The sequence below is a fragment of the Dermacentor variabilis genome, chromosome 9, assembly GCF_050947875.1.
Source record: "Dermacentor variabilis isolate Ectoservices chromosome 9, ASM5094787v1, whole genome shotgun sequence".
Classification (NCBI taxonomy): Eukaryota; Metazoa; Arthropoda; class Arachnida; order Ixodida; family Ixodidae; genus Dermacentor; species Dermacentor variabilis.
Window position 1 is genome coordinate 66,683,262 of NC_134576.1, and position 15,882 is coordinate 66,699,143.

General features: G+C 46.2%; 1 protein-coding gene across 1 annotated transcript in view; it reads left to right on the forward strand.

Moving 5' to 3' along the window:
* Nucleotides 1–14,569, forward strand: part of LOC142592772 (uncharacterized) — a 37,812-nt gene extending 23,243 nt beyond the window's left edge. The window contains exons 6-11 of the mRNA XM_075704438.1: nucleotides 1,176–1,328; nucleotides 6,003–6,279; nucleotides 8,373–8,533; nucleotides 11,229–11,566; nucleotides 12,904–13,249; nucleotides 13,461–14,569. Of these exons, the coding sequence (XP_075560553.1) occupies nucleotides 1,176–1,328; nucleotides 6,003–6,279; nucleotides 8,373–8,533; nucleotides 11,229–11,566; nucleotides 12,904–13,249; nucleotides 13,461–13,778 (1,593 nt within the window). The 3' untranslated portion in view covers nucleotides 13,779–14,569. The remainder of the gene's footprint in view (nucleotides 1–1,175; nucleotides 1,329–6,002; nucleotides 6,280–8,372; nucleotides 8,534–11,228; nucleotides 11,567–12,903; nucleotides 13,250–13,460) is intronic.
* Nucleotides 14,570–15,882: the final 1,313 nt, after the last annotated feature.

Here is a 15,882-nt window from a genome sequence, read left to right on the forward strand (position 1 = left end):
CTGCTCCAGTTCAGTTCGCTGCAGTGGAAAGTAATGTTGCTCGAGTTATTCAGTCGTGCTTGTGTGGCGAGGACGTTATAAGGCTTACCTTAAAGCTTGTAAAGTTTCATCGTCTTTCGTGATACTTTTTCATCGTGGTGGCGGTGACGCTGTTCTAACCTGGAAGTCAATGCTCACATTCGGTTATTCAGCGCGGGCGGTTGACCTTGTACGACTCTTGTGGGGAGATGTGCATGGATAACTGCCCTAAACACGGGTATTCCTTGGTGGGCCGAGGCTCGTGGAGCTCGCACATTCGCACTGCTTCTCTACATTTCAAGTAAATAGCACTGAGCGACCCGGTATCTTGGCGTAACGATGATCGAGGGGCCGGCGGCGTCAGGGTGCCTGCTTCCTCCCGATTCAGAAGTTCACTTCTTATTTCCCGAGGCAAATAAAGTAAAATTAATTTTGCATTGCCGCAAAATACAGAATTGACTCGTTGTCTCGTGGAAATAGTCGCTTGGGTAACTCGGAAATACACTTGGGTAACTTGGGAAATAGTCGCTTGGGTTTTTTAGTTATCGGGTAACCCCGATAACTAAAAAAAATGTCGCATCGAAAGCTTCATGGATTATGGCAAATAAAGGCATTATTTATTGATGATGTTGACAAATGAATAGTATTTGAAACGACAATTGCAAATCAAAGCCATGTACAGAAATTGGACGCGATAACATTAAAGTGGGTGTGAATAAAATAACAGCACGTCCCTAGTACAAGCACGAATGCAGTGCTCGATTAATGCGTTAAGGGCAATAGAGCACCGCATGTCGTTTCGAACGAACCAAAACATGGTGAGATTTTCTGCATAAGTAGATTTGTCTAAATACACTAAGAACTCGTAGTCTGCCCAAGGACATATAGTTATTCAACGACGGCTAACTATTCAGAATATGACTTATTTTATGCTTTTTCACTAACGCGATCGCTTGCACTACAACCGCGGTTCTCCTGCACCGGAATCGGTCTTCATTCTTGTTTTCCTTCAACGTATCGGACAAATATTCTTTAATTTCAAATAGCGAGGTTTTGCACCGTGTTGAATAGCAGACTATTCGATTCTATTCTGTGGTCTTCCCGCGTGTTGCGCGAAATTTCCTTCTGGACAGGCGCGCTTTGGCTTTCATTCACAGGTCGAAAACGATGATGCTGCCACATTCCTAGACTACTTGGCCCGCAACCGCTCGTTGAAGAGTATGTGGTTGCAGAGACCCCTCCTCGTGGCCCGAGCAGGCGACGCCCTTGCGAACGTCGTCCGTAAGCACACTACCCTCGAGACACTTGAGGTAAGATATAACCGAGCACTCCTTTATTGTGTTTTTCTGACTTGATGCAAATCTCTCCAACCGATCTTTCAGAGAGGCAAAGCGTCATCACGTCTTCACACCTAATTCCCCTTTACGTCCATTACTTGATGTCACGTCAAGTGCTAAGACTAAGTAAATATCTCTAAGAACGATGTTTTTTTTTTCATCAGTTTAACATGCCATATAATTTGCAAGAGAAATGCGGCTTCTTAGACCTCAGCTGTAGGACGACTCGCACACATTCCTGCCGGCGTCGGTTAGCACTCGTTTTCGGAAAGCACTTGAAGTTACGCTTTTACCCTCGCTTCCATCAATGGGCCGTTTATTCGATGAGGTATAGCTCGTTCACTCCCTTCACTCCGCAGCCCACCTCAGCTCCATAACACCACTCGTCTGTCTTCTGCTCGCTACACCATAGCTGCCTTAGCTGCAGGTTTCAAGTCTCCTCGAAGCTTTATGTGCCCGCTAGTCAGGAACTGAAGCAGCATCGACTTGCACTACGGCCTTCCGGCGTCGCTGGCAAACTTTGGGTCCGCCAAAATTTGAAACGCACCCAGGTTCCATTTCATGGTAGTTGACTGGATACTTTTACCATGTTACGCATGAAACCGCTGCCCAGCCTACCCGCAGCAACAGGCGGGCCCACGGGGCCACCATTGCGTAGTAGGCGTTGCCTTACCATTCGGTAGCCTGAGATCCGGTGGCGCGTGGTACAGCACGCGCAGACTAATCTCGCAGGTCATGCTTTCGCCCGCCCTGCAGTTCACCCCATGAGCTCCGTTTTCAACTTACGCTTCCTACGAGTAGCTGACCGTAATTTGTATCTGGCCTTCCGTAATTTAGCAAAGGAAGGGTATGTTACTGAACACTCCGTGTACGGTGAGTAAATCTCGTCACAACGCAGGTGTTCGGTTTCACGTCAAAGAGCTTGAAATCAACTTGTAAGAAATGCTCGCTTATAATAGTCCCTCCAGTGGCCCCATAGTTCAGGCTTACTTAATTAGTCTGGTTTTTTTTATGGTTGCACTGTATATGTTCGTTCTACTGACCGACATATATCCACTTAAGTACACGCGGGTCCTACGTTTCCACGTGTTACCACTACTCTTCAGGACCTCGTGTTGCGATCGCTGGTCAGCCTACGGGTCCAGTCGAGGACGATATAAGGGCTGCATGTCATGCGGCCTCCCTACCGCGTCGAGGCCTCATTGCTACAGTCGTAACGGAATGATGCGGAATAGATGACAACGTTATCTAGGGCACAGAACTGGTCAATATTCTAAATCATTTCATCTTAGATGAACTTACAGGTACGCTGGCATTTCTATTCAATGAAGTCTTATACAAGATAGAGGTGTTTTATGCAGTCTTTATGATATCGAACATTTTATTACCGAACTGGGTGCTAATTGCGGCATTGTCTCAGTGTTCTAGCTTGTCATCGGACAGATATGATTTACAAGAAACTTAGTGAATAGAGGTATAAATTTCGTCCATTGGCTAGGATATTTTTGCATATGGGTTAGTCCTCATTAGCGAAGGGGAGACTAATTGGCGGGGACCACGAGAAGATTTGTTCGGTTAAACTTAACGATATATGTAAGTGAGATAATTGTAGGTTTGTTCTAAACTATTTTTTTGTTTACAGGAGTGCGTGTTTCATTTTCCAGAATAAATATCGAGACGCTTTTTCGAATGAGAATAGCAAAAAGTTATTCCAATTGAGTCACTTTAGCGGTACGTATACTCCAGGATCATTTTCCCATTCATGGTCGATTGCTAATTCGCACGGTTTTTCAGATAATGAGCTTTATCGTGTGTAAGCACAAGCCACCACTGGCCCTGACTGACGATTCATCGGTTTGTTCTTCAATAATCACCCGCGCTAGGCACATCTCCGGCTCTTCACGTGTGAAAGAATCTGCTAAGCACAGAGAACCGCCTCTTATTTGTTAAATACCGAATAGCTGCTCAGTCTGTCATCAGCAAGATTGGTTGTTGTCCCAAACCCGGACTTGCTTAACGCACTCTTGCGGAGATGGAGCATTTACATGTACATTGTTGCTCCACAAATATTTTGAGGTTTTACGGACACAATTGCGGTTTGCTCACTCACTGCAAATAGCGAGACCACGAAATACTGAATATTTTTTTTGCTTCAAGTATACGCTATTTCCAAATGTGCAGAACATTTGTATGCTCAATTAATAAACCTTAACCAAAATATTCATGTGCATGCAGAAATGTCTTTTATGCAGGGAATGTGAATATCCTTAATACATAGTAATATTTTCATTTGTTACTAAACTAAACACTGAACATATTTGAAAGTAGTCTTTAGAGTGAATATTGCCTACTTCACAAGCCCGCTAGTATGAGTCAAACCTTCCGCAAATGACCATGCTCTTCCCAAGGACCAAGCAAAATCCAATCCCATAAACAATTGCATCTTAGCCACAAATTTTATGGAGTAAGGTCTATCAAGAAATTCGGGCTTGACGAACACATTCTTTTTATTTATAACAAAATGTACGATACACTCATGCAAGCTCGGTCCTCATTGAAGCCTTCCAGCACATTCGATCCCGTGTCTCTTTATGAGGCTCACAAGCCCCGGCGCATGGCACAGGTTCAACTTCTCCCTCAACACTGGCTCCGCAAGCTTTCGTGTCAAGATCCTGACGTCCCAAGGTGCCACTATCTAAGTGATAGTGCAGAGCTGTGTTGCGCAAGCCATGTACGTCGTACCTGTTTCTACTCGAGGGTGGACATCACAAGTGCCGGACTTCCCACTACCATTTACGAGGGTGCCCAGTCCTCAACACACTACTTCCGACGAGCAAGTTTATCACTGTTTCTGAAAGACCACGAGGTTGAGCCATAAAGGCGCATGCTACTTGAACGGAGCAGAAGCCAATAACATGGATGCACAAATGTGGAAAGGAATTCTGTAATTTTACGTTTCACTTCGCTTGCTGGTTAGTTAGCTGTTTATTTCAGTGAGTCTCGCTCTCCCTCTGGTGTCTTTCTGAACGCTCTTGTGGGGCCTCCGAAGGACCAGCTTTCCTGGGGTCAAATGTACCTTGGCCCTGGACAACTGCCGTATATAGCTGCTCAATCGACATGCCCGCCCTCCAAAAAGGAAATCGCGTAGAAACTACTCGAGCACCTGGTGCAATGCTTATGCAGACTTATACTCCAAATCTCTACGCAGGCCGGTATCGTCAATGTTATGAGACCTAGTCCAACCAGTATAAACCACAGCGCTGCGGCGACCTGAACTGCTGCGGACGGCGGCGCATGGTGAATTGATGATGCAAGCAAAGTAATGTAGGTGGCGCCGTTCGGTGCGCAGATGACTCTCCGATCATCAAAGCCGTTATTGCTCTTTACCGCGTTATCCACCCGCGTCAAACCATAATCCATCGTGATCAATCGTACTCCGGCTACGTATGGCACGGCAGCACGGGCGCGTGTTCTCACCGCTCAGTTCGAGTTGCAGCGAAACGAGCGCGCCATATCTTGAAAGCGGTCTGCGGTGGAGACAGTGCACTGGGTGCTGATAGCTTCGTGTGCGCCGTGTTCTCGCCGCTTAGTTGGCATTAAAGCGAGAAGCATGAATGCGAATTCGCTCGCTCCTGAATCCTCTATGTTGAAAACGATAGTCTTGCGTGACGGTCTTTCTTCGTTGGGTAGGCATAGAAGTGCTGAAGCATTTAAAACGCAGAGGAAACGTTGGGTCGCCGCGCTGTGGGACCTCGGAGGAAGCCGAACGCAGGAGAGACGTTAGACCCAAACGAGAAACCAAATTTATTCAGACAATCTCGGTAGGTGACCGGAGAACCGGCAAACCACTGCGCACGCCACTCGAGCCCACGCGGTTCTGTCTCTACGACGATGTCTATGCGTTGACCATGGTACAGCCATGGTACTGCGAATACCTTACCCATTTTCTTAAACGCATACACGCGAGCGTCGAGTCATAACCTCTCCCTCCCCTCCCCCGCCACCCGCCCTGCTGCCGCACTTGGCGAGCTTTTAGTCACTACATGGAACTGTTCTTCACGCCTGTTATCGCCGCGTGCATTTAAGAGTTAGTAGTATATAGGATGCGGTGATTGCAATGAATGTGAAATACGCACGACTGCTTCCAAAATTTCTTCTGGCCAAAATTGGTTTCGGACGTGCTGAGAACACGCACATGCGGGTATGTTTCGCTTAAACACTCCTTCATTTTTGGTAGGCGCCGCACTGCAGATTCGGTTTACGATCGGCCACACCCGCAGCTTTGAACGCACGCGCAAAGTGCCGCGCGCACTGCTTTACGCGGAATAGTCGATCGCAATACTGGAGTGATGAAGTCATTTGTTTCGAGGGAATTGACTAAAGTTCTCTCATACAGCAGTCTATTTCCCAAAAACGGAAGCTTTTGCTTCGTTTACACATGTTATATAAAGAACGACAATGTAGTTAAAAATATATCCGGTTTTAATCGCTAACTTATCGCTCGACAATCTGCACGTGCGATCCTTCAGCTAGCAACTTGTCTGCAATTCAGTCAAACCGCATTTTCGATCCCGCATCGCGAGCCACCATATACAAAGTACTGTCCGTTGTGCCTCAATGCCTTGGCTTTGCCTAATTTTCCGCCAGGTCTCTGGCGGGGGAACGGCTAATCCGTCAGCTCTGCTGAAGGCAGCTGTGCAGAGCGCCAGCCTGCGGACACTGATTGTCAACACGTGCTTCATCGCTGCCCCGGACATCAGGGTGATGGCCGCCGCCTTAACTCGACGTCCGCCGTCTCCGGCCACTCTTCAGGGTGCGACCGCGGCGCCACCTTCACCGACGAGCCGCCTGGAGCACCTCAGCTTCGTAAGCTGCCCCAAGACGGATGTGCCGTTGCAGAGAGCCTACGCCAACCTTATCGGAGGCAAGCATTGACACTTACTCGTGCGCGCAAGTTAGAAGTGACGATACACAATAAACAAATTTTTTTTGCATGCGTTAAGGTTACTTTTGAGGAGTAACATAAAATTAAGTAAAAATGAATTGTCATCCTTTTTTGGGCATATCTTGTGTTAAGCGAACATGGTAGCTGCGACACATGGCAGTAAAATTACACGCTAAGCACTAATAGCAATCGTGACTGATCTCTTGTCAGATTCTTTAGGGCAGAGCTTGGGGTCCAGATTAACTTTCAGCCAAGGATTTTCTCACTGCAGGTGCAATACGAGCCCGCTGTCGTGTAGATTGAAGCTTTCTTAGTTTTCAGCGTAAAGTTGTCAGTCCGGACAAACCAGTACCCTTATGGGTGGAAAATTTTATACTACTGGTTGTGAAATCGTAGGCGCAGCTCAATTTCAGTGATAGTTACCGAGTGCGGAAGCTTTTTATGCTTCTAGAGTAAGTGTTCCTAAACGCGTGCTGTGGAATGCAGGTGCCGTTTCACTTGGCGCATTGAGTGTGGCCTGCACCGCAATGTGTCTTTATGTACCGCTCCAGTGCCTGGGGAAACTTCTATTTCGTGGAGTGGCACCGAAGTAGGCGTACATATTCCTAGGAGTGGCCAGCGCAAGCCGGAGGAAGAACAGAAGGAAGTAGAAGATACGAGCGCAGACTTGCTTTTTTCGAACAAGTGGTTAATGGTGCAGAGAATGGGATCATGTGATGGAGTGAGCAGTACAAGCGGTGAGAGTGTGAGCCTGTCTTGCCATTAAAAACTTGGTGTCTTCATCACGCAGAGGTAAACACCCGGTAATATGTTCAGTTACCATATCGTCCAGCTTATTTTCTTGATTAGGATTAGATGCCCTACTCGGTTACGGTAGTTTGCGCGGTTCGCTCCCCACCTCCGGGCACCCACTGGTACAAGCAGGTCTCTTTAGGCGTCCGGCTTGCTAGGGCTTCGCTGCTTGCGGAACGGTCACAGAGACCGCTATGCTAGTTATGCCACGACCAAGGCAGACCAAACTGCACTCTAGCATGCTGGTAAGCGTTGCGGAGTGACCAGCGCTCGCGCGTATTTTGATTCATCGCCATTGGCGCTACTTTAGTTGTGCAACTCAGTGGTTCATGAAACTTTTCCTGTGCACCTTCGACTAACCTTTCTAGCATAGCATAGAGGTCAATATATTGGTCACGGCAAAACACCTACCCTCCCATTTCTTCTACCCAACTCGCCGTTTCGCGTCTGTCAGTATGTTGTGGAGTAAATACTGTGGTAATTTGCAAGCGATAGCGTTCAGGGAATCGTGTCGCAAAAAATCTCCGTCTTGGCGTCAGACTTCGTTTCGCGGAATTATCATTCCGAACCACGAGGGCCCTTTACGTGGCGGAGCCGTTACTGAATTATTTCTCGAGAAAATCGTAAAACAAGCCCACAAATGCACGCAAAATTGCCGCGTGACTGGCTGCTCGAAGCACTTTGCATGTATTTGCGGGCTTCTTTAACGCTGTATGTATTTATGCAGCATATCTTGAACAGCAAAGCTGTGTGGAGAGTTTTACATGTCGCTCTACAATGTTCTTGACACTTTTCATCTAATTTTTATATTACAGCCGCTGATTTATGAAGACTAATTATTTATTTAGGCGGAATGAACAAAGTAGTTCGAGCAGCTGCGTGTCGTTTGCATTTTCTTGAACCCTGGCTTGTAGGTGGTACACCCTGTCTAGTAATGGGCGATCGGAGATGCTAGTAGAATGTTTTTTTTTATTTGCCTGCCCCTATTTCAGGGCCACTGCATTCCAGGCCAACGCGAAATTGCCTTGTTCCCTTTGACACGCGCGGTGTAAACTCTATCCATCCACCTCTCAACGGCATTCTTCCCACGACTAGGATGAAACAAAAGCGCAAGAGCGCTCGTTCCCTTAGGTACACCCAGGCGGTCAAGAAATTCTGCAGGCGTAACTCGCAACAAGCAGGTTGCTGGTTTTTCGGGGAATAAAACGACAGTGCATTCGATTATTCTTCTGCATATTCCATCTCCCATTCTCTCCTGCCATGTCACTGTCATGGCGCAGGTGTGCTTCTAAGTCTGACGCTGACGAACTGCAATCTCTCCAATGTCTTCGCCTCGGCTGCCGCGGAAAAACTTGTCATCGACACCCGACTGCGAGAGCTGTACGTGCAGGAAAATCCGCTGTCCATCAATGGACGGTGCACCATGCTCCAGGCCCTAGGGGTGAGCCACAGTCAAAGATTGAAGTGTCGCCATGATACTCTAACTTCTAAGTGAATTACGCCATTAACATCGGTTTTTTTTTTCTTCGACGAAGGTGATCGGGGTAGTTCGGCAGCGCATTTTAAAGTGCAGCAGGAAAAACTGGCGTGAAGTGGCTTGCCTATATCAGAATATCCAGCAACGACACCTGCGTCGTAAATCTTCGCTTTGAGACATCAGTGCGATTGCTACGGAAATGCAAGATAATCTGAGCTTTTGCTAAGAGGACAAATAAGTTTCAAATTCTTGCAGCCCTCTGTAACTTAGTTTTGCCTATACCCTTAAAAAATGGCCTATATTGCAAAGAAAACAATGAGGTGGTTGGTAGACAAAGGTTTCAGTGTAACCGAAGTAGACATTTAGTTATTTATCGCCTCTACGATATACTGCACTGCATGCATGTATTGTAAGAAATGTTGCAAGTGTTTCGGTTCAGTTGTCATCGAATGTATACCTTCGATGTTGATTATAGCACGCTCCTTCCGAGCCATTGCATTAAACATCGAAAGCGCTCCTTTGACCTTCCCACTGAATACAAGAAAATTCACATCTAGCTCAGTGCTTGAAATGTGGGGCCAATCAAGCGCATGCGTCCCCGAGAAAGCATAGAGCTCAAAGATTTCATCAACACCATACGCGCGATAAAATGACTTCACTGGCAATGTACCCTCATAATTCAGTTTTAAAACCGCTGAAAGCAATCACCTGTAAAGAACCAAAGCTTCATTTTTACTTCCAGCTTTTCTGTTTAAGCGTCGTATAAAAGTCACCTTTGTAGTGATTGTAGTGCAAAATAACCAGATTCATTACTCAGCAATGACGAGCCTGGCATTTCAATTTGTATCGTGCATCTTTCCAGTTCAACCTTTAGCCTCAATAAACACGTTTGTGCGGGACGTGTTTAATGTCCAGCTCCTCAAATATATTGGCGTTCCGCATAATTATCACGGACACCCTCGGGCTTTAAAATTTATTGCCGGAGCTTTGCTGTGGTGTGTACAAGTTTCGATCCGTGTTCCTTCACAAAAAAAAAGTGTCCAGGAGATCATGGCATGGTGGATGATGCCCGCTGCTTTTTCTTTCTTGGGCAAAGAGTTGACATTAAAGGGGACCGGGTCAAACAAGCAAATAAAACAGATTACATAGCAAAGATCGCTGGCAAAACAAACGAATCCAATGGGTAGAATATCCAGAAAAGTTAACGCGAGGCTCGAAAGTGCTGGCGTGCAGCCTGCATGCAGTTGCAATGAGGACACTGTGTGTCATTGTACGTCATTTCGCATTACAGAAGTTGCTCGCAATTCACTTCTACTTGAAGGTGTGACCATCTGATACATTAGTGTGGCTCAAGAAGCTACTTAGATATACAATAGAACAGCAAGGCGCAAACGTCGATAATGTGGTAGTCCTAACCCCAAGCTCGTGCTCTCCTTCAACATTGTGGTCAACGTTGTTACACGGTACAGTTAGATTACAGGTTCCAACAAACTCAGGATCAAAAAAATTCGGGGGAAAGTTGAACTGCTGAGCATCGGCGAAGAGCATACGCCATGGAGAACCTGTTGCAATGCTTTAATTATCTGCAATTGTTGTAGCTTTCCAGATGTTTTATTCAGTTACCCGCGAGATCTTGTAGTTTCATCGAGGCGATAGTTGCCATCTTTTTTTTTTCATATTAGAGTGGTCGTTTGTGCCTAACTCAAGCGTTCTAACGAATGCTTGAGCAAAACCACAAGGTAAACGCAGGAGCCATCGTTTCACAAGTGGACTTGCATGTCTCACGCTGACATAAGCTTTCCTCGGCAAAGTATATATAAAGGAACGGGTAATTTTGTGCCGAGGAAAGCATAGGTCGCCTTAAAAAGACGAGTCAACATGCCGAACCATTGGCTCCCGCTTTTACCTTCTACCGCTTTTACGACGGCTGGCTCTGATGCCGATCATCATGCCAGCGTTACCATACTGCCCTACCTCTGCGAAAGCGCTGACGGCACTGGCCCACTGCCAATCGGCTCGAAATTCTTTGCCTAAATATATCGCGAAATGAAAACACGAATGCGATATAACGAACGCATAACACGAACGCGGATCTCTAAAAATGTGTGTGCGTACCTTTCGTCACGAGGACCATCGGTCAAGACAATAAATGTTGTTGTACCTTTTCTCAATTCTGTGGCCTCATTGTCGTGTGCTCCACAGCTTCGCTGGTCACCCAACTTCAGAGTAGAATGGTTCACGATTTTTTTCACGTTGCCCAGCACTAGCAACGTGTCTCCCCGGAAAAATATACATGCTTTCAAAATGCGTAATATCATAATACGATTTTCTATCATGAATGCGGCATTGCTACTACAGAAAATCTGTCTTACTCGTGCTATGCATTTCACCAGAAGGCCCCCGTATACAAAATCTTCAATATATTAACTGAGGGAGCACCTCCTCTAAGCCATTTATTTCAAACTGCTGTCGCAACGCCAACGAGTACAATTTACGCACATGCGTGTCGTATTCTTCGCCTAGCACAATGTTAAAACCGAAAGTCCCGTATTTCGTGCACAGATTACAAAATCTCTCAATCGGCGTGGCTTCGCACAGGATTCACTTTTCTTCGAAGACTGCAACTAGCCCTTCCTCAGTGCCTATGTGCCTCCCGCAGGTGAACACGACACTGGAGACATTCGCACTTAACTTGGTGTGGCCAGCAGACTTAACCCCTGTGCTCGACACCATCCGGGAACTCGACCTCTCCTCTCGTCTGGTCTTGGGCTGGGTGAACCCGGACGGGGACGTTTTCGCCGAGGCAAACCACTTGTGCAGGGCGGCCTCCACCTACTTTGACCTGGACAGGCGCGATCCCGAGGACGCCAGAATCCTTCTGGACGCCCTGGTGCCAAGCCGCCAAGTTAACGTGCTCACCTTGGACTGCACAGAATTCACAATCCCATCGGTGATCCGATACCTGCCTGAGGCTCTCGGCAAGACGAAGTACCTCAGGTATCTATCCTTGCTTTTGTCACGACTACCGTTGAATAAAAATACTCGCTTGCAGGCAGTTCACGGTGATATACTCCTACATACTATGAATAAAGGGAAAATCAGACATCCACCCGTTCCTAGCAATTGCTACAAAGGAAAACCATACGGGATCCTCGAAAGCAAAGCCTCAAAGTTGAAGAAAAATTCGTCCTGGTCCGGGACTCGAACCCGGGACCACCGCCTTTCCGGGGCAGCCTACCTATTGTCTATACTCTATGCATAACCATCAGAGCCATGCTTGTATGGGTACACAAACGAAGTAATCAATTACAATGCCACTCCACTAATTTTGTCAGGGTAATCAACGAAAACCTTTAATGAAGAAATAATTGCACAACTACAAAATGGAGGAAGAATTCTTCGACTTCTCCCAAATTAAGGAATTATTTAATCAACTACAAAACTACGAGCAACTATAACTGATTATAAATGCGTATGATTTTTGTGCACAATTCTGCATGAAACGAGTCTTTTTCAAGGACCTCTTCCATAGGGCGCCTAGTCAAGAATGCCTAAATAAGCAAACGAACACGCATCCCTCAATTTAGTATGCAGACGTAGGGTTTCTCCCATGATACATGCTAAACGGAAACGCTGCGTGCAGCGCAGTTACCCTCCTTCGAATTACCACAAGCTCTGTAAAACGACTGACCTTGCATGCTTCATAGCATGCGCTGCTTGGATAGACCAGAATATCGAACGTCCAGAAGCTTTCTATTGTTGTGGAAGGATAAAAGAGAAAGGAAGATCGTAAGACGCTCGCTGCTGAGTGTTCTTGTTCAGCAATCTCAAGTACCTTGATTACTTCTATATGTATTGTAAATACAGTAAGTCTATACTCCTAACATCCCCGTAACAGTATGTTTCGAAAAAACCTCACTTTATGAGCTGCACTCCGTGGTAAATTTTTCCAGTAACTCCTGCCTATTTTCATGCCTTACCATGTTCCACGCATCAGACATCGCAGCATTTCTATCAGTATTAGCTGCCATGTCGCTGGGCATCAACATGAAGCAAGGAAACAAGCTGGAAAGCCAAAAGCTGGGCCCAACAGATCTTGGCCCCGGCATTGCGTCACAAGCTAGCTGTTTCGTCCCCGTCGTTTAGGTGTTTCATCCTTCTGGTTACTGCATTCTCGAGCAATTGGAACACTCGTTCGGAGGGTCATCTTTTGTAACGAAATGGTTGTCTAATGGGAGTTTCGCGTGTTATATCCGCGAGGCCTTTTTCTATCAGCTGGGCATAAACCACATTGATCCCTTACCATATGAACAATGCCTTTTCTATCTATGCAGAGAGCTGAAACTGAATGTTGCTGTATCTGAAGCCAACGCGGTCAGCATACTTCGCTCGCTGGAAGATAATAGGAGCGTCCAGAGGTTGTTCCTCTCCAACATGACCTTCAGGAGGAGGGCAGTCAAGGCACTCGGACGAATGGTAGAGCAGAACCGCACGCTCAACCTGCTCTATATCGACCTCATGGACAGCGGCGTTGACAACTGGACCCAGCTGCGGTCTGTCTGCCGCGAGCTGAAGGAGGCCATTCTCCGCAATCGCTTTCTCGTAGTAGTCAGCGTGGCTGTTGGCGATGACAATCGCGCCAGTGACTATGTCATCAAGGAATCTTTGAGGCGTAACATGGTGAGCCTGTTCCACCTCTTGAGTACGATTGCAAATATTTTTGGATCAAATAACCCGTCTGTAACCTATCTTCTGCTCTCGATGTGATGGTACAAAATCGAGTGCTTATGCTCTGCACTGCGAGAGTGCAGAAATTAAGCACTTCGGACTGAGGGCCTTTCCATGGATTCTGCACATCTCAGTGACAAACTCCACCTTCTCCGGTACGCAGATGCTTGTGAACCAAGCCATCCGGTTCATCTACGGGTCAATGCAGAAGAGTGATGCCCTAGCCTTCGAGACCCTACAGTACTCGTACTCCGTGCACTTGATGATGTGCGAGAACTTCAGACTCACCGACAAGGAGGCGAAGGACAAGGTCGAGGACGCTCGTAACCGTCTGGCTGCCAATTACTTCATCTTCACGGGCGTCATCCGGAAGAGAGTAACTTGCGACCAACGGGGAAGAACCACGCTCGACGATCTCGACGTGGATCTCCTCGCCCGCATTTGCAGCTACCTCAGCCTTACTGATGTCATGGACGTCTAAGGCGCCAGTGAGAGCCCCTGTCTCTTGCTACACATATGCAACTGCCCCACTGCCTCACCTCCGAAAATGTTCGTGCGAACATTTCATACGTGTTCGTGAATTCAAACCGCTACGATTAATAATGAGCCGCACTTGTTAAAAAAACATTTCGTGCTTTTCCCAGCCCATCATGTGACTTAGCTGCAAATTTTGTCCTGTCCATCCGGATTAGCAGACTCTTCTAACGTAGAGCTACCACATTAGTCGTTCCAGGTACCGCCATGACAACGCCTTCCATTAATACAGGTCATGTATGGCTGTTTTCAACAAATTGTACCCCTTATAAAATTTCCTGCTCCCTAAAATTACTTCCTTGATTTCCATCGTAATCGAGCGCATCATTCTAGCTCTCTCGAAAGTACCCAATTTCATGGCGGTGCTACACCGACAGTGCCCACGGCGCTTTCCTACCTTGGTACCCGTTTGATTAACCCGACGCAATATGTAGTCTTTTTTTTTCCTTCGAAAAAACAATCTCCACTTTTTCATCATAGTGCTCATTTTATGTCTCGTTTTTAATCTTTCGCAACCGTGTTATAACACCCTCACCGTTTAATGTGACTTTTACGAGAGGTTTTTTTGAAAGTATTAAAGAGCGGCCCACTTTCCGAAATGTTCGTCACGCCGGCTCCTTTTCGAGCTTTTCCAATTCTTCAGAGTTCTGATGTATTAGCGCTATTACAAGTTGAAAATGAACATGTTTGTAGTTCGAAAAGGGGCGGAAATTTGGTGCTTTAATAAAACTGTTGCGGCTCTTGCAGCTCCTTTTTGCGTTGTTCTTTGCGAAAGTGTTGGCGCCCCAAGCAAATGTGTTGAGAATAGGTATGGTGTGTGGCACAGATATTCCGTATCTGCTCTCCAGATACGTTTACTCTCGTTGTGAAAGTACTCTGCCAAGGCTGCAATGTTCACCTATAAAACTTTGATCCATCATTACAGTTTCGCGCATCAAGTGTCGAGCGAAATGAAACCAACTCGTGTTAGTTGTAAGTGACATTGCTCATAATTATTTTCTTCATGGCACTCGCATTGGGAGGTACTCATTTGCGCTGCAGATTTGAAGGCTATGAAAGCCACTCGTTGCCTGGGATTTAGGTCCATGTTGAATAACCCACAAAAATTGCTCCATTGGGCCGATTTGCAGGATGCCTCATAATCAGCTAGCTGTTGAACATAAATCTTCAAAATTCAATTTACTACTACTATTAAAGTACAATTGGATCTTTCTTGTGCAATGTTTTGTATGCCTAGCGTATTCTTTATATACATTGAAAAGGCACGTCTGATTGCAGGTACAGAAAAACGTTGCCTAAATGAGCACTTCGCTCGCGAAGCGCACATACATTTACAATTTCTTAACAGGGAGAGGCGGGCTAGCTGGTGGTCGATATTTAAATGCATCATGTAACCGCGCAAACAAAGGACAAAAAAAAGGAAACACGCAGGACAAACCCACGGGACAGGTCCTGTCTCCTTCTTTGTCCTTTGTTGTTCGCGCGGTTACATGATGCATTCCAATACATTTACAAATGATCATGGTCCCCTCCTCCCAACTCCCTTTCCTCGAGAACGCGTTCTGTTAACACATTCCTTTTCCAGCACATGGATGATTGAAAAAGGTTCCATCTCCATATAATTTTTGCTGAAAACAATCACTTAGTTAACACGCAAGTCTGTTTCTCAACTAAAAACTCGCGTCTACAGACATTTGTTAATCGTGTGAGGCGTCCTTCCACAACAAGTAGACTGCAATGGCTTTCCGATAACTATAAGCACTTTTGTCGTTAGTGTCCGTAAACACCCATACCACACAATGATTCTCCAAGAAGCAATTTATTGTTGCTATTCACTCTTTTGAATCGCCTTTACCCCTGCCCAACCATTGCAGAGTAAAGGGGTGTACAGGGTCTGACTGTGGTAAATGTGAAGTGGAAAAGTGCCTCATTTTGCTAGTTCATCGAAAGTATTTCTTCAAAAGTATTTTCGTCTCAATAACGCAAGTATCAAACAGGTAAACAGGTGTTTAAAGGTGCACTGCAAAGTTATTGTTAACAATTGACGCAAA